This window comes from Falco punctatus, assembly GCF_963210335.1.
Source record: "Falco punctatus genome assembly, chromosome: 13".
NCBI lineage: Eukaryota > Metazoa > Chordata > Aves > Falconiformes > Falconidae > Falco > Falco punctatus.
The window spans coordinates 26947104-26971719 of record NC_137593.1 but is presented as its reverse complement, the minus strand read 5'-3'; the positions used below and the strand labels follow the sequence as shown (position 1 = coordinate 26971719).

General features: G+C 39.1%; 1 protein-coding gene across 4 annotated transcripts in view; it reads right to left on the bottom strand.

The window, feature by feature from the left end:
- Positions 1–24616, bottom strand: part of STAG1 (STAG1 cohesin complex component) — a 199549-nt gene that overhangs the window by 121859 nt on the left and 53074 nt on the right. For 3 of the 4 annotated variants that reach the window (XM_080409718.1, XM_080409720.1, XM_080409719.1), the window contains exons 4-5: positions 17217–17396; positions 4330–4426 (exon numbers count right to left, since the gene is read on the bottom strand). In XM_080409718.1, coding sequence (XP_080265844.1) covers positions 4330–4426; positions 17217–17396 — 277 coding nt within the window. The remainder of the gene's footprint in view (positions 1–4329; positions 4427–17216; positions 17397–24616) is intronic. The other variant, XM_080409721.1, reaches the window with a different exon arrangement.

The following is a 24616-nucleotide window of genomic DNA, read 5'->3' as shown; positions in this document are numbered from 1 at the left end:
CTATCAGAAAACAGATGAGAGGGAAGGAGAGGGATGGTAGAGAAAGGATGGGAGTAATTTCACTATATACTCAAAAGCAGTCAAGTAGTTCTCTTCAACTATGCGAGAGACCTTTTTCCCCTGCAAAAGAAAGCTTCTTTTCTTACATGGACTCAATGGGTTGGTTTGTCCTTCACAGCTTAAGAGGCTGTTTTAACCACTAATTGCTTCTGGTTAGGAAAAAAAAATATTTATTCCACAAGCATGGCTCTCTGCCTTTAAAATGTAGAAAGGTCAGAGTGCTGGTGGGATTTTCTGTTTGTTTTATATCAATAACAGAAGGCAAAAGCAGACAGAAATGCAGATACCCAAGTCAGCTCTAAATCCACGGAGCTCCAGAAATGGAAACAGCCTGGTTGTCATAGCAGCAGAGCATGATACCTGAGCTAATTACTCAGTCTGAGAGGCAGAGCTAATTAGTCCAGATGCAGCATCACACTGACACAGTTATAATCCTTCTGGGACCTGGGCAAGCATATTGCTGATTAGACATTTCAGCTTGCTTGCAGCTAGCTCAGAGATCTCAGCCTACTATGCTGTGCTTTACACACGTTCAAAAAAATAAAAAAAGAGAGGAAAAAAAGCAAAAAGATGTTCCTACAAAGAAGCAAGCAATGGAAAAGAGCTTTCAAAATATCCCATAAAACTTTGAACACTGATCTGCAGCTCTTCTGCAAGAGAGGAGGACACCTGTATCCACAATGCTACAGACCAAACCACAACATTTGAAATGGAAACCTAAGGAGTATGGATACACTTCCACCCCCAGCCAAGTGAAAGTTATTTTAAAAATTGGTTTACCATTACCACAAAAAGTTCCCTGTTATCTAAAAATGCAAAACCCTAAATCAAGTTTCTGACAGAGAAGTAAGAAGTAAATAAACCACCACCCGCTTTAAAGATCGTGAATACTGTGGAAAATATATACCTACCGCTAACAAACCAACCTGTTTTTTTCAAGGATTGGAAACAGCATTTATTTTCTTTTTTTCCAGGAAGTATTTTTGCGTTAACTTTTTAAACTATGGTACTACCTGATACAAGATCCTCTCTCTAGAAGAAGCAATGCGTTTTGAAACAGTAGGAAACACAGTGAATAGGTGAATGCATCAGTTAACCATTTTTCTGCCACAGAAATACAAAGTAACGTCATGGAGAAGACTACACAAAGGTGTGAAAGGCAGGGATTTTTGTTGGTATTCTTGAAGAAAAAACAGCAAGATAAAGGAAAAATTATTTAAGAAACTATTTTCACTTCTTAGTAATCAAAATTAGCAAAGACAAACACACACACTTACTGAGCAGGCAAACTAGTGGAAAGATGGCATGAAAAGTGATTTTAACTCCCATGCAAATCTAATTATTGAAGTGCTTTTGGTAGCTCAACAGAACAATCTTTCAATTTATACCAAATGGTCCTTTAAAAACCCAGAAAGATTACTGAGGTCATGCTAAAACCAAATCCCTCATGTTTTAATGGACATTATTGTATGAACCACAACATATTATACAGAAAGTAACTGATTGAACAGATACTCAGAAGAGTTGACAAAAGACAAGACGTGCTTGAGTATTAGGTTCATATTTATTCAATTTTGCGTTGCACAGATCTTTTAAGTTCACCTCCAGAATTATTTTTACAATTTTTCAGTATTAATAATTTACATAACATGCTTGCTTTTTCATATCTATAAGAGATCAACTGCATTTCAGGAACATCTCAAGCACAGCTGGAAGATGCCAAGAGATTCATTCAAGTGTATATGGTTCCCAGGAGAATGGGATAAATGCATAAAAACCAATGTTTCTCTAAACAGAAAGGTATTTTTGTCAGAGTCAATGCTGTTGCTAAATAAAACAGTCTGGTGCCTAAATGATTTCTGATTAAAGTCAGAAAATAGACATACACTCTTTGCCTGCTTAAAACTTCTGAAAGAAATGTCAAGTGCATTTTACTTGCATCTAGATAGCAAATAATTGTAAGCACTGTTAAAACGGTAGGTTTATAAACTTAGCATCACTTTCAAAGTTTCCTGAGGAACCTCCTCCCAAGCTAGTTGTCCTCCTCCCTTCAAGTTAATGATCACAAAGTTAGAGGTAACAGTAAGCATTTAGATCCAGCTTTAGGAAAGAAGGCTGGAGAAGCTGAGAGGATGTCAATGGAGCAAACTGAAAAGAAGAAAGTTAAATAATATTTAGGAAGATAAAGTAGCCATTGAAATTCACAAGGAGCTGTTACTCATCAGAAATGGAAACAAGCAAGTATATCAACAAAATTCTTAAAGGGAAACAAAAATGTCGTAATAGAGCTTATAAACTTCCCTGGAAAAGAAACTGGGTCTTCCTCGCAAAATACAGAGCATCCTCAGATATCCGTACCTCATTTCCACTAAGGACAGCTTAGTATGCATTTTGCCTTAAGTGGACTATCAATAAAATCCACTCTTTTCTGATAAAGTTTACTTAATCTAGAAAACAGGCACATTACTGGAAACTGGAGAGAACAGAACTGTTTGCCAGGATTTTAACCCTCTTTTACAGCTGTTACTGTACCCACTGCAAAAATTCCAACACAGAAATAAATCCCCCAAACATGCTATGAACTCAGGGAATAAGTCATTTTTGCTTCCTTTCTGCCACCATTGCTGTTCAGGACAAGAAGGCAAATAAAACAAGCTCAGCAGACAGATATCCCTGAGGGTACAAAGCAGAGTACCGAAAATGGATAGAAAGTCACCATTTAAAAAAAAAAAAAAACAGAAGAAGAAAAAAAAAAGAAGTAAATGACATCAGCCACTTGAAGCGCTGCTGCTTCACAGCCAATAACCGAAAGGTTTTTCTGGGAAGCAATTGCTTCAGCAGCATATGGTTGACAGTGGGCATTCAGCCTGCACCAGTCAGTAACAAGAGGTTTAAAAAATGCGAATCTTCTGAGATATGAGCACTGCTTTCTCTAACAAGGAGGAAGAAAGGAAGCACAAATTAGAGAGCAGCAGGGGAATGAAGATATTTATGACATGCCTCCACCAAAAGCTTGCATCAATAAAAACATGGCCAAGGATCCCTTGTGTTTAAAGCTGCCCAAATTCTCAGAAAGAAGCCTGTGGGGTTGTATTTTTATATACACCTTTAGGAGAGTATTAAAAAAGAAGTGAACAGAATACAGCTACTTCTACATAAGCTGCCAAAAAAGTCTGAAAAATATTTTAGGGGATCTGTGAAAACAGTACAGACGTTGACACAGGCTGATAATCTAAACTCTAAGCTTCAGCCCTTTCACAGAATGCTTCCAGAGCTTCAGTCTTTTCCATCATCCACAAAATAAGTTTACTTCCTTAAGCTAAGAAAAAGGGTTGCTGAAGCTGCTGATGGCTCATATTTCTTTTCTCTGATGCTTCTAACTGTACTTGGGATTTCACCTAAGAAGGAAGAACAGGGACTTCTACCCAGATCTTTTGATGCTAAAGGTATATTCCCATATCACTCACAATATGAAGAAAAATAATTTTGGAATTGCAGGTTATTTTCAACTCTACTCAAGGCAAATTATAAAAAGCATCAGGAAACAGCAAATAGTTTGTTTTTGGACGCTACAGAGGGAGGGAGCAGGGCTCTGTCTTTCTCTGTTTTCAAGGCTGAGTTAACTGAAAAAAGACAACACATGAAAAATTCATTAGAAGGTACAGTGTGGCAACAGAATGCTAGAAAGACTGACTGCCGCATGTCTGGTAATGGAGACTGCTTAAATAGGGTATAAAAGGCAGGCCACTTGCTGCTGACTTGATAAAGTATTACAGAGGAAGAAATAAGATGGGTGAGTCATCCAGAAGAAATCTTTCTTGCTAAATGAAGCCAATTGAAGCCTGACTCCTTCCTCTTCGGTATAAAAAACCCATCATTTTCCTAGAAAGAAAGACAAAATAGCAAAGTTAAGGTACAGCTACACCTACTAATTCTTGTAATTAAAAAATGAGGAAAAAACAGAAAGGGGAAGTAAAGGCATGCCTACCTTGATTAGCAGATCTTTTGTCTTCTTTTGCTGCTGAGTGTCACTGTGAGGATTTGTACACTTTAGGATGATGACAGGAAAGTGAGAAAAAGAAAGGGTAGGCCCTTAACAAACATGCTTTAAATAAAATTATTCTTGAACGTAGACAATATTTCTATATAAACCATGCATATGAGGAGTAGCAATCCATGTGTATCCACATCTTTACCAGCATTTGCACTAATACATGTTTGTATGACTGTCAGATTCATTCTATACAACTTGTTTCCAACGTTCTGTACCTCGACATCCTGAACACTGGATAAAGAAGTTGATTAAATCCAGAAGTGCTATGTCCCTGTCTTGTTTATATGATTCAATCCAGTCGTCCACCACAGACTGTCAAGAAAAAAAGAATACTTATCAGAGACTCTTAAAAAGTGTTTTATTAAAGGCAAATGACTTAATATTTTCAGAACATAATTTTATAACTGAGCATTTATTTTGCACAATTATACACGTGTACAAATTCAGAAATCTATACACCTTCTCTCAGGGTGGAGACAGAACAAATATTGTTAGGGAACAGAACTATATGCATCATTTTCTGGTGTTATGATTGTATAAACACAAGTTCAAATTGAAATTACTGTAGTTCCTCAAAACTCTACTTACAGTATTCATCCAGTTTCAAAATTGTGTTGAAAAAAACAAACACTGTGATTCCTTTCAGAATGACCAACATAAATTCCCAGAAAACTGATGAGCAGAAACACTTTGGGATAAAAACTGATTTTATATTGCACAGTGAACATCTCTGTATTTATAAAGGCCAAAGTAGTGCATCAGTCATTCAGAAACACTGTACATAGCTCAGGAAGACAGAATGCAACAAGGAACACTTAGTAAATAAAAATAATGTACAGAAGTTGGTCTTACAGTGTTTGCGAGTCAATAAGCCACCTGAATCACAGTATATGGAGCTGAGTCACAGTTTCAAACTGCACTCAGAACTGCAAGTAGCCAGGAGATATTTTTATAATCACTGATACGCAGACATACCATGCAGTCATTATTATGAATAATAGCAGAGAGGAGGACAGAAAGCACACAGGTGTGAATAATGTTTGTCATCTCATATATTAATCTCTAGAGACAGAAAACGTGCCTCAGCTTGATAAGAAGGGGCACTAAATGAATTTTGCCAGTCAACACTGAAGTGCAATCACAGCATCAGAAAGAGTTAATGGCAGATACACATCTGCAAGGAATGCAGCAAAGCCCATAGCTGCTTCCCATACAGACACTTTACCCCAGAGTTCTGACTACAGAACCCTCTCAGAGCTGTCCAGACCCACAAGTTATAAAACTCCAGATGTAGGTAAAATGAAGCCATGAGAAGGCAAACAAAACAACTAAAGAAACACTTAAAAACTGTTCTAGAAAAGCAAGAGGGTTGTGTGAGGTCCTTCTTCAGCCTGCTTCACGCTTAAGGAAGACAAGTATGGCTGCCTTTCATGTCACTAAAATACAGTGTTCCGAGTACCTCAGTTACATAAACACTGAAGGTAAGGAATTGTGTATGTTTATCGTAACCAAATGCTATGTTTTATTTATTTTGTGAGAAAAAAGAAAAAATCTTTACTGTTCCATACATGTGGCAGCATTCTTTAAGAGAAGTTTGATTATGCTATTGGAGTACACCTGGCAAATGGATTATTTTATTTTGGAGAGTTCAGGTTTGCAATGAATTTTTATAAAATTAATTTTAAAAATCCTGCACGTACACATCCACCCCACCACCACCACACCCACGCAACCAGCTTCCAACCATGCTGAAAGAACAAACATGAAAGACAAAATCCAAAGAATTCAGCCTCTTAGAAAAATCTGGCCTCTTTGTAAATGAGTAGATATAGACAGGATCTTGAAAAATCCCTCTGCAGTTGCTAGTTTATCCAAGTGCAAACTGCCCTGATCACCAGTGGGACTTCAGCAGGTGTATGAGAAAAGGGAAGTAGCAAGAGAGACATACACAACTCTTTACTGAGCCAACCACTCTCGTTTAACACTGACCACTGTTCTCCTTAACCCAGGACAGGATGAGACAATCCATATTATTATGTTACTCAACAACCAGCCTGAGTCTCTAAACATTTAGTTTTCCAGGAAGCTTAAGCTTTTACAGGTTTTGTCTACCCGTACACTCACACATGCATGCCCAGTAAGAGAAACAATCTTACGAAGAGGTTCATCTGCTACTTAGAAGAAATTAAAAAGGAAGTCTTGGCCTCTAATTCATCTTCCCACAAGCTGAGGGGACACGAAGCAGCAGCACAAAAGCAGTTATCTAGAACGCTTCGCTGTTACTTCATCCTGAATTTAGACCCATTCCTGTAAGTATCAATCATTTCAATCAATCAGTAGAATTCTCCAGGGCACACAAAACCAAATGTAGCCAAACGTAAAAATTATTTACTAGACCAAATATTGACAAACCTTAACAACCAGACTGCTGGTGTACTACCAGCTTAAAAGATTTGTTTGAACAGCTATATTAGTGGAGATATCAAAACAACATGCAATTGCCAGCAGCTATTTTTTTCACTGAAGAAAATAGCAGCTGTGCTGGGTCGGACTATAGGTTCAGCTGCCCAACAGGGCTTACACATGTAGGGAGAAATATATGAATAGGCAAGAATATAACGATACTTCTGAATTACTCTCCCAGACCCTTAAGACCCTAGCGTATTTCTTCTCTCATGAACGTATCTGTCAAAACCAGGAAGTTTTATACCTACACCATCTTGCAGCAATGTGTCTTAATTATTCACTGCAAAAAAAGAGTAATTGTTTTGTTTTAAACTTGCAAATTGCTAGATCTATTTGATGCAACCTAATTCTTACAAAGAAGAGAAAACAAATCTGAAGCTCCTGTTTGTATTCTCCATGCTCCCGTCTGGTCACCTCTTTCCAGGCAGAATAATCCTACACTGTGCCACACGGCTTCAACAGAAACATTTCCATATCTTTATCTTTGCTCACTCTTGTCACACATCTCTTAACAGTTTCTGAAGTCTCCTATATTCTTCTTCAAGCCTGGGAAGTCTCAGATGCTCTTCCTGAGTGTTAGTAACTAGTTTGCCAGCATCTGAGCACTGTCCACAGCCTAGTTTCACATAAAACATTCCCTTGTAGAAGCAAGGCTGACCTGAGAGATTAATTTCTACATTCATAATTACTCCTGTTTCTTGCTACAACATACTGCCCCTTCAGCTACACCACCACAACTGTTTCTGGACTGTGCTATAAATATTACAAGTGAACCCATTCGGACTGAAAAAAAGGGGGAGCAGAGGGGAGAGACCTGGAGGAATATCTTTTATTTTTGCTTCTGCTTCTTTCAAACAATTATTCAATTGGTTTTTTGCAGCGCTACCTCAAAACCACAGCATCAGTGCAGCTCATCTACCTTCTGGTATTTTTTGTCTCTTCCTACAAAAAGAATTTTGAGGGACATGCTGTGCCGTTGGGCACTAAGGGCCCACTCTGTCCTACCCAGTACAGCGCTCACATTTTCAACCCAGAACTATAATGCAATTCACAGAAAAATAAAGACAAGCAGCCGATCTCAAGACTGATGGACCAGACTCGAGGCAATGCAGTCTTCAGTGGCAGCAGTAGATAAAAACCAGCAAAATCAGAGGGAAGGTTCTGAGCAGGGAGAGCTGGCAAAGCCTGCCTCCTGTGTCATCTAGCCCTAGCAGAGGATGGGCAAAGCTTCAACTAGAATGTTGAATGTTTGGGTACAATTCGTTTTACCTAACTTCACATGCACAGCCCATGTAGTCACACAAGCTAGTCACTGCCTTCATCCTCTGCAGCGTGTACGTGTGCACACACATGCACACATATATAGAGCCAATATCCAGTGGAGATGGCAGCATAATCCACCCGTCTAGAGCAGGTTCGCAGTGAGACGCGATGGCTCCCGCTTAACAATGCTGGGGATCACGCCAAGCCAAGCACAGGCACCTGACCTCTTGACATCAGTACAAGTCACACAAACTGTATTCACCAATCCCTAAAAATAAGAGGGGTATTTTCAGGGTATCAAAATCAAAGTAACACCCACAGCACTATATCTTTCACACACACCCCATGCACATTTGGCACGCTTGTTGGTAAATTTTTTTAAAGATTACAGTTTAAGACAACAGGAGATAATGAAGCCAGACTACATATGCTACAACAGTTGGAACTTAATCAAACTGTTGACTTTTGATGTAACAGAAAAGAGCTATAAAAACTGAAAACACTAGGATGAAAAAATAAAAATTATACAAATCAGACCTAAAACAGAGGCAAGTATCAACTGAATCAAGAAAAAACAGCAATAATCCAAATACCAGGGAAAACGACAAATACTAGCAAAAAAGAAATCAAACAGGCAATAGCGTAGCAAGTGGTGCAACAAGCAACCACTACCAGAAAAGGAATTATTTTGCATAAAAATGCATAGAGAGAAGGACTCCTATTAAAAACAAGGAGTTCTAACCAACAGTCCACAGGTTAAAGCAAACCCTCCAGGACGATTTTATCTTGTTAGAGCAGCCTCTATCCAGTCACCCTGTTTTTAAGAGCTTCTCAGACATAAGCAAAGAGCAAAATCAGGGAACAACCCACATCCAGTCACCATCTCACCCAGAAGCATCCTGCCCTGGCCCCCTCCCTGCCACCTGTCCCCAGTGCAGAACTGGTACTGCAGCAATGGCACATGCAGTGACAGGAGGAGGGAAGGACTGGTCAGCTCTTTGGAAAGGAAGTAGCTACAAGGAGGCTCCAGCCACCAGAAGAATTCATCCCCACAAGAGCCTTGTTGCCTACTTCTGCAAAACACTTATGAAAGATGGTAGGAATAGACTGCATGAGTTGTTTTGGTGGTACCCATCTGCTTCCAAATGTTTTTACCTTCAGATGAGAAGAGAGCATGGATTTACCATACGGAAATGTGCACTTGCATGCTGTGCATGAGATACATGATAAACTCAGCATTCCTGGGAAGCAGAAGATCTACAGTACACATGCCACAGCACTCTGCCCAGGTGTAGGAAATCCATGCCTTTGGGATTCACCAGATTCAATGCACGTGCACAGGGAAAAGGCTCCCCTGACAAGGTTATGAAGCACAATGAATGAGAAAGTGCACAAAAAATTATTTAGCTTCTCATCTTCATTACCAGACTGGAGTGAGGCAAGGAATACTGGAAGTAAATTTTAAGCTAAGTAAAAAATTATCTAGCTCAGTTACATAGATAAAATCTCAAGATGACTCCAGTAACATCCACATGACCCCCTTTCACTTCCTGCTGTCAGAAAACACCTAGACATAAACATACACACATGTAAATGTACATATATATATATGCACAGAGATGCACCACATCTGAGTCAGTCAGCATAACAAGTGCATACATGTTACAAAAACAAGACTCAAGCATTTTTTTTTAAAATCTGAAAATGCTTCTATTCTTAGAAGAACTGCGTGAAAAATCAAGGCCTTCTGCAAATGGCAGATGATGTATAGTACAAATGCATAGTCAGTACAGGAATTTTTAAAAGTCCCTAACAGCTTCCAAGAGAATCTCACAGAATTTAACTCTCCAGGGTTTATCTAAGAACTATCATGCAGCACAATTCGAAGAATATGCCAAATAGGCAACCCTTCAGAAATAAGAACCTTAAAGCAAGTAGCAGAATAGATCCATAGCCTGAGTAAACAACTTAAAATCAATCACGGAGACTTGCAGATGTATTGACCTTCACATCTCAAAGTCTGCTAATAGGTAAATAGGAACATTTTATAGTACTGAAGAGAACCAGCAGCTTGGATTGCCAGTAAAAGCAAAAGTCTGATGCAATGAATGAAATAATGAAGCTAGTTATCTTATTACCTCCTGGAGGCTTTACAGCCATGAATCCATTTCATATTCCTTCAGTGCATGAACATTACTACATCCAGGAGCATTAAGTGCTGGAGGAACCAGAGGGAGGGACTAACTGCAGATGATACCTTGCCAGGTCATGCAAATTAGCAAAAAAAACCCAAAAAAACAGTCCCACTAAATATTAATGAAAGTTGATTTCCTAAAAGCTATTTCACAATTTAAGTAACAATCTGGCAGCAGTGCTACGAACACAAAGTGAAAACAAATGACACTATATACAAAGTGCACATTCAAGTGTAAGATCTGAGTCAACTATAAGCAAAGGCAAATCAAGTATAAAGAAAATTTAAGTAATCCGCCATTTCATACAGCTGATTGTGGACATACTTCACCTACAGTGAATATGGCAGAACAAAAAATTACACCAGAACAGATATGCAGTGTGTTTACATTAAAGGTAGGGAAAAAAAACCAAAATCAAAGCTTATACTAACATCTTCTGCCAAAAACCCAAAGTTACTCAAATGAAATTCAAAGCTTATTAAAACAAAAAAGGAATGCACAGTGAAATTAATATGAATATCTGTATAAAGAACAGCCCAAAGAGAAGATGAAAAGCTAGAAGACATGCTTTTACAGAGAGTGAGAACTGAAGAGTACACTGACAATAAGAACACAGGGAAGGAAAGGCAAGTAGTGAAAGTCTTACAATGCTCTGCATAGAAGTTTTTAAGTGAATCTGTGCAGGTATTTTAAGGAATAATAAAAGTCTTTTACGGTTAAATTTCATGAAGACTAAAGTAATTAGACATTTACTGGGGAGAAGGCAGTTCCTAACACATGAAAGTATGTGTAATTTTAAGATTGTGCATTAGACTTCAGGATGACTGGTTGCATTCCAAATCAAAGACAGTAAGTCTAATATACACCCACTGAAAAGCCTAATGTAAGGTTAATAAAAAGGAACTGTGTATTGAGAAGCTGCAATTTATTCTTTTACTTCTAAACATGGTCAGGTCATTTTAAATTATTAAAGACTTCACACTTTGCTACCACCTAGCAAGCACTCCCTGAAAAGCCAAAATGATTCTTTAAAAAATATATATCTTCCTTTAATGTAAAAGTACCTGTTCATTTTTGCACCATAAGCAAAAATATGAAAATCTGGTTTATGCAGTATATTCATACGTATATAACTTCTTTTTTCCTTAAGAACAGAAAGGAATACAATCCTAGGAGTATTTATTCCAATAAAACTAAGCGATTCATATTCTTCATACAAAGATATTAGAGTTTGGTATTTCATATAAATAAATATTTCTATGCAGCAAAATGGGCATTAAATATTATGTGGGAAAATCAGAGTAACACATTATATGGAACTATTTGGGAGAAAAATATACTACTGAAGGATAAAATTGATTGGCACAATTTAACTGGCATTACACACGTGCATAAAAGTTACTGGAAAAATTCTCCTCTCAAATGGATTAAAATCACAGGAACTGCCGGGGACAAGCACTCTTGTCACAGCAGATCCGCACTGCTCAGAGCTGCATTTCCTCACCTGCGCCCTCAGAAATGCTGGGTGGACCATGCAACGGCCTCACACCAAGCAGATTTTCTACTATGGTACAGAATTTTTGTAGGTGCTAATCTTTCACAATTGACCCATTATGCAACTTCCAAGAGGCTGCGTCTGTTGGAGCTGGGCCACTCATGGGCATAAATGGTTCCAAGGTGCTACAAAGCATCAAAAATACTCATGTACACTGAACATGAGAATACAAAAATCCTTAGAAGAGTGCAGAAACAAAGTCAGTCACTCCAATAAGAGAGAGCCATCAACTTATTAAAAAACATGATTCAAGTTTTTTGCTAGCACAATTTGTAAAGGGTTCACAGGTCACCCCAGACACTTAAAACAGCAAGAGACTTCTCCAGCTTTAAATATAATGGTATTTTCAGGTATAAATGCTTCTACACACTGCACCACTGGCACATGTGTTCACATTAACAGCAAAATCACTCTAGATCATCTTGCATCAAAAGAGAAAAGAAATCTTGTGTGGTAACTGCAGAAAAATTAATTTGGTATTAAGGGATATCCTTCTAATTAGTTAATGCTTTGTTTGGTGGCTAAATTGTTCCTAGTATAACAAGCATGAAAACATGTACCTAGTTTTGATTTCAATTCAGTAGCATACAGCCAAAAGCAAAGCAAAACTAGGCTGCAGAAGAAATCCATCTAGTAATATGAAAACAAAATACTAGTTTAAATGTCAGTAATAGCTGCAGATATTTTACCCTTTAAACTTTAGAGAACACATACTTAAACTCCTAAGGAGTTTCTGAGACCGTTTGAGAAAACCCGAAGTTATTATCCATCCTTCAAGTTGAAGAATACAGCATTGTTAAAATAAAACAAAGGACAATTAAATTAAAACATGCCTTTAACACAAAAACCATGGATAACACTTAATATCATATGTCTGTACATCATTAATCTTCAAAAACCCTAACTCCCTGAAGTGGCTGAGGCAGACACGAAGACACCAGCCAGCAACTACCCTACTTTAAGTAGGAAGAAGGGACGAGAAAGCCATTAAGGCTACTGAGAACATGGACACCATGTTCACCCTGAGCTACAAACAGTCAGGGGAGGGAGAATTCCCAAAACATTTTTCCCTTCTTACTCTCATTTTTAGCTGCTGTTGTCAGAGACAGGATATTGGCCTTCTGGTATGATCCAGTTACAGCTGCTCCGATGTTTTTAAGCTCAAGTGTACATGTAAAAATATGTATGTAATTCTTCCTAAATAAGGTAGATATGGTGACAGGTATAGTCATTCTAATCGAGTCATTCTAAACATTTCTTGGTGTAACTACAAAACACACAAGAAAGGTGCAAAAAACATCAGCTGTAGGTGTGGGAGAAGGTGGGACCAATCTGTTCAACAGCAGCCTTAGTTTACGCAGGATTAAAGCAGGCATGGAACAATCCTTTCCAACCAGAACCACTGGAAAGACTAAAGAAAATCAGGATTATCTATATTGCATAATGATTATGTGATTAAAGTAACTGGGACATAGAATTCCAGGGAGTTGAAAGAAGTGAGCAAACCAAAGCTTAATCCATGCAGAATGCGTTAGGAACCAGGTGATAAAAGCTTAGCAGTCACTGGGGCTTGTTCTCCTACCAACCTCCTTCCCTGGGAAAAGCCAACCCAAGGAGTGGCCCTGCTTTGCGGGGGGCAGCACCCGGTGTCTTCTCCAAGGCCAGTGCCACCTCCCGTGCCATCTCGGCCAGCCCAGCTCCCCCCTGTGATAGCCAAGGCACCGGTGACCACCAGGACAGGGGAGCAGCCACTGCAGTGAGAGCCAGGGGGAACAACGATGTTCAAAACTTGGGCTCTTCCTCTACGGTTCCTGAGGTTGCCCTCCCCAACTGCTAACTAACTGTAACTAGTATTACTATTACTATAGAAAAATGAGGGTTGTAAAAGAAGCTGTTGGCTTAATGCAGGAATGGGTGTAATTCCATGGTGTGAGCTATGCAGGGAGGTAGTACGCAGACCACATGGTCTATTTCTGCCCTAAATGCCATGAAAGTATAAAAAATACTGAAATTATATAGGAAGTGCCATAATAACAAGATGCATAAAGACATATCAGCTCTTTGGAAGAGCTGACTGTCTTGCATTTCTGTATGTGAATAGCATCTCATCTGCAGCAAACTGCTGATGTCGATTAAGGGTAACTGGTAACGCACAGTATAACGAGTAATCACGGCACAGGTCTGCTCACGTTTTGCTATCGAACACCTCTTAAGGTTATTGATGACCACTTCTGATGTTCTGGGGGAGGCACAAATCCCCTTTGCACACGGGAAAGCAGAACACTTCTATGCTTGGTTTGACCAACACAGAAGCACCAACTGCATTGCAGCTAATTGGTTGTAATTTACTTATAAGAAATTTTCAGACGGAGGCCTAAATAAAATTTGAGATCATCACACGCTCTTTATTTCACTGCTGGCTTCATGCCAGGGTCAGAGACCAGTGTGGAAACGCCTATGAAAATTTAAGCTACAGATCAGCCTCCTGTCGTGGGGGAGCGGAGGTTCACCCACACCCCTCATTCCCGTCGGCAGGAACTCGGGCAGCTCAGCGCGCAAGAAATGGGGATGTAGCCTGTGCTGCTACGGAGGTTTAGGGTGGGGAAATACAGTGGATATAGCTGTCTCTGTAAAGTCATTCAAGGGAAAAAATAAATAAACGAGACAAATGACAAAAAGCAGAAGTGTGTCATGTTTGCCTAAGAAAAAAAAAAAAAAGACCCACAGAGCCGAAAAAAGCTCTATGAACAGTCTAAATGGACTAACAAGATGTACCCACAGAAAACACGAACAGCAGGTCATATCACACTTCGTACACTGAGAGTTGCCGACAGAAAAACTTGTGAAGCAACTAACTGTACAAAAGGTTACAGAGCAGATTAAAAAACAGTGACAACAATCCGATACCAACTTCGTGTAGGTATCAAATCAATTCATAGAGTTCAAATGAGACTTAACACCAACACAACTAGCACTTCATAACAGAGGCAAAGACTTACATGCAAAGGGCAGCTCTGAAGTTACGTACACTTGAAATACAAAATATTAACCTAACTTTGTTTCACTGTAAGAACCAAACAGCAATAAGCCTGAAGAGAAGTAGTAAATGAACCCTGCTATGAGAAGCAAAATAGAGGACAAACTTAAAAGAAGTGAGAACTGAATTCAGCTACAGACTTCCATGAGTTGGCAACACACAAAGCCAGAAAAATCTAACAACTACAATAAATCCTGAGAGCAAACAGCAGGGGCAGATAGATCAGAAATGAAAGCAGATGCTTCCCATGCAATCTCAGAATATATTAATTGAATTTTTCTGGGTTTTCATTGTTGCAAGCACACATAAGAGTGCTATAGAAAAATGTAGGTTCACATTACGGGGAAAGAACTAAATATTGAGAAATAATAGGCTCTGACAAATACAAATATCTGGCACTTGTCTGAAAATTTGCAATACTGACAAAATTGCTAAAATTGGCCACAAAAAACCTGCACCAAAACTATGAAGGACAAAAATGCCAAGCATTCCTAAATGTTACATCACAATCCCTAAGCTATTAAGGAAAAAGTATATGGATGCTAATAAGTTTGGTTTATAGAACCTTGATTTCACATGAGATTATTGTCCAGAAGTACAAGTTAAAAAATATTAAATCACAAATTAATTGCATCCTCTTTCCCCCTATAGGGTTTGTTTCTTTCTTGGTTTTGGGTTTGTTGGGGTTTTTTGTAATATTTTTACCAATAGTAAAACTTTCAAAGGTGACAAGTGACACGTACTCTTGAAATTATGGCTCAAGTCATTTATGCCTGTTTGCAACCCAGGCCTTCAAATAAACTTGCCTATTCCTTTAGTATTTGCTATCATTTCTCCACTGCTTAAAATGTGCTGTCTACTTCTTTCTCATATATGTAGGCTGGGCACATTTTAAGCACATGCATGCACAGGTATGTATGTACTTGTATGTATACACAAATATAGACACACAGACCCACCTACCTATGCATATACAAATAGTAAATTGCTCAAAAAAAATCCTTTGTATTTGAATTCCAAACATTTCTTAGTACAAACGTGCAGACAATTTCTTTTTAGAATTTCATCTGCAGAAGACTTCTGATGGCATCTCGTTTGAAATAGATGAAATGTATCAAAGTCAATTCCACACACACGGAGTCATCAAATATCAAAGCAATCACCCATTCCTTCTCATTTGGCTCCCGCAAATATCAATAACTCTAAGACAAACATGCTACATAAAGCATATTGTATGTTCTGTACCACAGTAAAACCAGAAAATAAACTCCAGATGTTTCCTCAAATCCTGCCAAAAGCGAAATTTGAAAAAGTGTTGAAAACCAAGCAAAGTTAGAAGCCCTGACTTACAACACGTAGGAAGAGAAGGCACAAGGAATCTGTAGCTTTATTAGGAGTAAATTTGTTCTGTCTTCACCTACTAGATAAGAAGGGTCAATCCTGAATAACTGTAAATAGAGCAACTACAAAAAAAAAACCTCATTTTCTTCATGTTTATTACTTCTTTAAAATTATCTCTCAGACCTTCCACAGATTTGAGTCTGGGAGAAAATTTCCAACAGCTTTCACTCATTTGGAAGACAAGGTTCCTTTGGGGGTTAATTAGACTTGGCTTTTAGCTACACTAAAGGTAATATTGAAAATGGGACTTGGCTACTTGTTTTCCTCACTTATTATTTTCTCATGTTAGCACCACAAAGTCAAAACTAACTAACTGATATTGCACGAGTCCTGCTTTGTTGAAATGCACAGTAAAGGAGGTTCGCTTAAGGCAGTCCTTCAGCAGCAATGACTGTTGCCTTCGCACTGCACCAGACGAACAGTGGTTTAGGCCCATTGTTTCTCCTTTGAGTGCCAAAAACAATAGCTGGAGCACAGTAGCTTAGTGAAAGCTTACACGCACTGCGAAAACAAATCATCTATAGAGGTTCTTGGGGTGGGACTCATCTGGCCCAACAGATCCTGTAAGACCTCTGAAATTGGTCAAAACATGAAGGAGTAAGAAACACTTTCAGAGGCAACTCATTACAACTATCTTAGATATTTATTTTACATTGAAAAATTCACCTTCAACACCTGTCCATCTTTGTCCCTCAGACACAAAGGAAGTCTAGGCAACTAGTTTAGCCTTCATCTGCTGCTCTGGTTGGGACAGCAAGGAGAATGCAAGCTACAGTGCAAAAGTACTCAAAACTGCTTGTGTCAGCAGGTATTTTTGAAAAAGCAAGCAAACAAAAAAGCCTCGGATCAATCACTTACCATATACTTTTTCCTCATATAAAACTTATTACAGGATATTCTTTAATGGACTGCTTAACACAGACATGTATTTTCAATTTGGAAGTAATAAACACAATAATAGAGAATTTGAAATACATGACTTTCTGATCTGGTTTTAGTCTTTCAGAAGTATGTATGACAGTCCTCGATCAAAGCACATTCTGTCCCTATATCATACACAGACAGGCTATTGGACAGATACAGGTTATGAAAAAATACAATTGATCACAAAAGCGTAGCTTAGACTGAAGTCCTACAATCGGGCTATACTGAATTGTGAAGGGGTAACACAATTAGTTATTTTACCTGCATAGCACTCTTTCCCAGCTTAACCACCTCAAACAAAGTGACAGGGTCCCCTTCTCCATTCTGCTGAGGGTGGCCATTAGCTCTTCCACGACTTGCTCCTCTAGCTCCAGATTCAGAACGACCCTTGTCTGCTGGAGACTTCCGCGGTTTCTTAGTGGCAGACTGGGCAAAGAAAACCAGCAGAAGGAAAGTTTATTATAGCTATATCTGAAATCACTCAATGTGTCTTTATCAATTACATGTAAATATTGCACACACGTTTACACACTCACACATGTATATACACACAAATATCAGAAACCAAGCCAGGCTGGAAGGAATCTCAGGAGGTCTCCAGCCTGACCTCCTCCTCAAAGCAGGACCAGCTACGAAATGAAATTCAACTAGGTTGTTTAGGGCTTTATTCAGACAGGTACATATATTTTTATTTATCGCCAGCTGTTGAGGAACAACTTAAAAGCCACTGTCATGTCAAGGTAAGCAGTGGTGAATTCCCAACTCTGGAGCAGCAGTTCACATCAATACCCATATTAGTCTTACTTAACAAAAAAAGATGCTTGACAACATGACAACTAGGTAAATAATAGCAAATTACAGACATGACAGCAAAAATGTTTTATATTGGCACACAAAATAAACTTTGAGAATAACTAATTAACTCTGGAAGACAATAACTTATTAAAAATACACTTGCCATGTTACCATTCATGTTCTGCATTTTCTCTTTTATACAATGTTTATAAGAAACTGTGTACATAAAGTCAGCTCTTCAACTCAAATTAAATCAATGAATTTATACAGCCAGATTTAATAGATCATAATAGCCCCTTAGTTTCAAAACTTTATGAGTTAAAACATTTTCCCAGTGAATCTAAATTATTTAATGCAAATTTTCCTCTAGATTCATCAAGCTTATAATCAGGGGGTACAGATCCCATTTGAAAAGTCACCTAGTGAATGGTTTGCTCTGAATTTAAGTCACCTTATGCAAACCAAAAAAAAAAAAGTTTCTGGGAAGATAACGTAAGATTCCTGCTATGACCTTACTTCCATATTCTATTCTTTCTCCCTACTGTGAAGCAGACAAAAGCAAAAGCTGCCATTTTCCACAGAACAATAAAGCTATTTTGAGAAATTATGTTAAACAAAACAATACGCAAGCAACTTGAAGATTAAATTTAGGACAGTATCCTCATGGTACCGTTTACTCAAGTATACAGTCAGCCAGTTTGTATTAAGCATTTAGTAAAGAACATTAAGTCAACATTTTTGGTTGCATCTTCTAGTTGCAGACACATTAAGAATTTTCCTGTAGAGGAAAGTGATCTAATTTCTGGACAAGAGCTGGCAGAAGACAGACCTGCAGCCTAGCTTTCCTCTTACTTTAAAAGGGATCACTGCTGGTGGGGACAGAGAGCTAAAGAAAAGCACAAGGTAAGGTGCAACTGCAACTGCCTCTTGCAAATATTCAATTAAGGACTTGCATACAAATGCAAGCTGGAAAGCTTGAAATAATGGTAGTCTCTGCAAAAAGTTTTTTTGATAACATCTGCATTTATGATCAAAAGAATATGTGTTCCTCCTCAATGAGTTTTCAAACGTGCAAAGCTGCCTTTATCATCAAGAAAGCCATCAATACGTGAAATGTTTGAGGTCTGCTGAGCTCCAAAGAGACACACTATCACTATTTAATAAAATGGCAAAGAATTAGAAGTAAATTGACTCTTTTGAGACCTATAATCCATGTGCTTATTGAATCTGCGTGACAGTAAGCCATAAGCAGTTCAACTAGCTAAAAATACTACTAAATGAAAGCAGGAATGCAAGTTGATGCCCTCCACAGAAGCTAATGCAAGCCCCCTCTATACTCAGTTTTTCTCAACATGTCATTCAAAAGGAGGCATTAAATTCTGCAAGGATGAAGCAAAAGCAAGTAGGAGATAGATGTGATATGCACATCCAAAAGGTACCTTGTTGGAAAGCAAGGAGAAAAACAACAAGAAAAGCAATGTACACATAGTACATAAGTACTACGGACCAGCATGCACACGTTCAAAATGAGTAACCACAAGACGTGTAAATGCTCAGTTTAAACTCCACTTTTGTCAGGTATCCTAGAGAAAGGGGGGTGCTTTGACCAAGACTCATAGTTTGAAATAGAAAGGTGAGAACACCAGTGAGCTCTCAGAAGTAGTACAGAAATAACAGACAGATGTACTTTTGACTGAATTACGCGACAAAACCAGATTCTTCAAGCCCGAGTAAATATCTCAATATCCTAGACCTGAATTAACACCAGATATAGTACTAAGTCTACTTGAATAACATTGCTCTCTGGTATAGATTTTCTTTTGACAATGAGAACATCTCTCTCACTGGAGAAACCAAGCCTTTCATTTAACAAAAGCCATTCTGCATCCAAGCTGCAGTAGCTAAATCCAGATGATCCAGATGCAGGATTTGTATTGGATCTTGCCTCAAGAGACAAAACAAGCAGGCAAAGGATCCTCCACTGAGAAACCGAAGAAAATCCAAACCTAGAACTTTCCGAGTTAGGCAGGGATTAATATCATCTTCAGGTGGAGAGGCACCAGAGAAAGGGTGTCCACTGAACTTCTTCTCCAGAGCACTTCCACAAAGTAGGCATCTGGCAGGAAGCCCAAGCTCAATGTCACTCTGGAGTGCAAACATGAAAGCAAGTGACACAGATCCCCCAGCCTCCACAAACTGCCAGGCACTCCAATTATGAAGTCTTGCAAGCGCAAGGCACAGAACTGAGGAATAGGCATTATCTTACTCATTAACATACAATATTACAATGCTGTTGACAGACATTACTTGCATGTAAAGTCCCTGAATTAACAGCAAGAAACTTTGCAGGCCATCTTGACAGATCTCAGCTTCATACAGGTTCCTACTCCTGAGAAAAGTTAAATAGGTAACCCTATTTCAAGAGGAAAATTTTTCACAATGAGAATAAGCAGCCATTGGAATAATCTCCCCAGATAAGTGGTAGATCACCCAACACCGGACACTTATTAAGATTCAGGTGGACAGGGTGCTGGGCCATCTTGTCTAGACTGTGCTTTTTGCCAAGAAAGTTTGGACCAGACGGTCCTTTAGGTCCCCTCCAACCTGGTATTCTGTGATTCTATCCCAGGACGGAGACGTCCAACACCACTGATGCAAGTGAAGGAAAAGCATGGACTGGTACATCCATAGAAATGCAAATATCTTCATGATACAGAATATCTGCGGAATATCTGCAGAGGCAGGGTGCTCTTAGAAGTGGAGTTTCAAAGTCAAGCTACAAATCTAAAATACGTTTGGCACTGAGCATACCAAACAGAGGCAGCCTTGCACCCCTATAAGAGAGATACCTGCATGCACAGGAAAGGGTGGTCCTTCAGCTCAACACAAAACACCTATCCTCTAATGCCACGAAGAGCTCCCACACAGGAACAGCCCAAGGACGAATGTGGCTCTGGTAAACATGTCAGACTATCACTGACAGGTGTAAAAGTGTGATGTTTTGTAAGATCAGAGTGAATCTGTAGCAAGTCTACTCTTGTGAGGAACCACCAAATGGTCATCAAGATAGAGGAAAAAATAGAACCTTGGCTTCTTAACAGGAACAACTGTTTTTATTGCTTGCCCCTTTCAGCCATAAATTTCCTGCTTCTGCCTAAAGCCCCCTTAAACTGCCAATCATGCATGGGGGTTTGGTTTTTCTTGTTTTTCTTTTTAAATCTGTCAGAATCCTGGGGTGGGTAAGAACTAATTGTTTTTCAGACTCAAAACTGACTTTTCTCCTGTTTATGTGAGGGATCTCTTAAAAGTCATGGAAAAGGCAAGCTGGTTAGCAATATTGTATCTAATGTATTCATAAATCCTTGTAAGAATTTCCATAATCCAGGCATCTGCTGCAATGGGAGAGCTGACACCGAGGTGAAACAGAATGACCAGAGGGAGGGGTAAAGAAGCACAAGGTAAGCAAGCTTGAGGCTTTTTAATTACACACCAAGAAAGGTGCTGCTTGGAGCTCTGAACCTGTAGCAGTTACATCTGTGCTCTCACTGAGACCCAGGACATATGGGGTGCTGTCAGAATGGACGGAGTCACCAAATGTAAACAGAACTTACTCACGATTTTTCAGATCTATGCAGCAGATTCAACCAACAACTAAAGCGGAGGATTTATACACACCAGCATTAGCAAATTCAGAAGCTCCATAATATGCCACAGAAGCATCTCTAAGATGGCTGTACTGACGACCATATAGTTTACCTGTTGCTTTAAGGCCTAAACTAACGCAAACAGGAAACAAAATACCTTGACCGTAACTCACCTAAAACTATGACAATTCAGAATTTTGTGATAAATTAGCTAGATAATACTTTCCCTTTTGTGTGTTTACAATGATTGTGAGGAAAAAGTGACCCACATTTCTAAAATCAAGTAATATAGTGAAAGTTAATTTACACACTAAAAACAAAAAAAGTGAAAGCAGCTTGACATTTTCCATTAACATTTCCCAAGCTGATCCAATGCACTTCAAGAAGAAATAAAGACAGTAAAAGTGTTACAGGTCAGTAACTCCACCTAACCTGCCACCTTCAATGATGGCCTCCACGTGCATTCATTCCATAATTAATTTAGAACAATACCCCACTTCTTAAGATAGCTGGAAAAAGCTTCCACTTGAGTAAGACTGAAGAACTTGCCTCTCAAAGGCACCATCCTCTTGAGAGGCCTCTGCATTATAACCTCCTGTTAAGTGGAAGAGTGGTAATGTCTGAATTTTCTGAATTAATACTGATCAAAAAAAGAAGGCTACTGCACACTTCATAACATCATCACAGTTGAAGTTCTTGGATTCAGTCAGTCCTTTGGACTTTTTGCTCCCCATGAAAAGCCTCCTCCAACAAATAAAGACAGATGCAGGTCACCTAACATCCAGTGCACACAGAGCTGCTTCGGCTGGAGCATATGCAGTTTAGAACAAAAAACAGCACAGGCAGTGTTGGGCAGTAGCGTTGCTTTTTTTTCATCCTTAATTTAAAACCTAGCAAGAGTTCTAAACGTCAAGTCTGCTTGAATCACTTCAGTTCTTCTAGCTGAGGCAATTGCTTCCAAGACTGTTTCCACAGAAAAATTAAGAATAGATTAGATTGCCAAAAATACAAAGGCCATCCCATCAAAAGCGTAAAAGGAAAAATTTTAATGCAGTTAAGATTTCTCCATTAGGAAGCTACAAGCGGCAGGATAGAGAAGTCTTCACATACTGGCTGTATGCGCACTGCATTTCCACAGAACTACAGTAAGACATTCTCTTCAGTTTTAAGGGACAGACCTAAAGTATCAGGCAAGCAAGCTGAAACAGGACACTGATGTAAGTCACACCAAACCACAGACCTCAACTACTATGAAAAGAAATTCTTCCAGAGAATTCCTTCCTACTATTAATCAGGACATGTACGATTTGGAACTAGAAGATAAACTCAATCCCCTGCAGTATTTAACATCCATGCTACAAGACTAAATAAGGCTAAGAGTCCGCTGCAAAGTTAGAATTTCACATAAGAATGCAAAGGTAAGGTATTGTAATCCATATCCTCCATACGAAAAAATACAACAGGACCTGAAGGCAAAACTGTACAGTCTATAGCGGGGACAAAGGGATCAGAAGTGCCTTGATCCCTCTTGCCTTAATAGAGGAATCTGTGGAGAAGAGATGTGGAAAGGCATGCTGTGGCCCCGAGTACAGGAGGAGAGGGACACCAGCAGAGTTCCCAGAATTGCCACCTCTGGAACAGAAAAACTGATGTTTCTTCCTGTCCTCTAAGTCAAAGAGGTTACTAATCTGTCTACTCCCACTTCAAAGCTGAAACACAGATAGCCAGGGATCTCTCCCACTCCCTCAACCTCTAACAGCTGAGGTTTAAGCCAAGCTATTCTGAGCTCCTGGGAAGGTAAGGCCACACAGGTTAAAATAAAGCATGCCAACAACACTGAACAGAGAGCGTTGATCCAAGAGAGGAAACAAAAAAGATAAATAACTGATCTGAGCCTGAGCTCACTAATGTGAAAGCTGCGTTCTATTATAGATCCTTGGGCTTTCAAATCCCCTAGTTAGAACAGGAGAGCACATCCCTACCCATGTCATACCCAGGTATTTCAATGCAGCAGACAGAAAAGGCATTTTTGGCCAACGTTACTCCAACTTCAAGCAGAGGCCTGTTATAGGTCACTCCTATATGCTCCCACCCCACACAATCCACTAAACCTCTATCCAGATGGTATGCTCACATACAGTATTGCATAAACTGAGCCAAATATCCCACTGACTGGACAGATTCACCTCTTGGCCAGTTGTTCCAACAGGCATCTGGTCTACAAGAATCAGTGTTTAGAAGCAGATGTGGGCAAGGGGGAGGCCAGCCCCCACCACTGTCACTGCTATAACAGGACATGGTACAACTCCTGCTAAATTCACAGCAAAGGCTGGCAAATTCACGGCAACCAAGTTAGCTTCTGAGTTATTCTGAAGGACTTAATCTCTTGGCAAGTTGACTCTCTACCTGCTCATTAGAACAGTCTCTTGTAGAAGTGGAGGGGCAACTTGGAAAGCAGTGTTTCCAGGAAGGAAAGGTTCCCTGAAATATTAAGGTTCTCTACGAACTGAAGAGGTATTTGCTACAAATGGCAAATTTTCAAATGAGGATCATTTCCTTACAGAAGTCTCAAATCTGCAAAGAGGAATGGCTTTCTCTGGAAGAAAGTCTGAAAAATCCTCTAGAAGTAATTTATCTTTCCACTAAAATCACCGAATCATAGAATCATTTAGGTTGGAAAAGACCTTTGAGATCAACCTATTTAAAACAAATACATATATCTGATGGAGTACAATGTGTGCAGCTGTGTAACAGAACCATGCAGCTAGACAAAACAGCATAGAAGAGTAAACTCTTTCCAAAAGGGGTCAATATGTTTATGGCAGATGTGTCACTGTAGCTGTGATGGCCTAAGGACATAAGCAAATCAGCATTTGCAGGGAAAGATCAAATCTCATTAGACCATAATATTTTACTTGGGGAAAAAAAAAATACCACAAAAAAGTGGAAGAGCCTTTGGGCAGAAAAGCCTTTCTCTAGGTCTACAATAGAAATGAAAAACATCAAAGCTAAGTATCAGTTGAGAAAAACAGCTCTGAATTTAGCTAAATATTTTAATCTGTTTCACATCTGAGAGCAAAGGTAGGCAGTACCTGTGGAGAAAATAAAAATCACATTAGCAGATGGAAGAGCAGGGGAAAAACATCAGAGCTGCACCTCAGGTAATTCACCTGAGGGAAGCGGATGGGTTAGCAGCATGGATAGGTGAGCAATGGGGAGGAG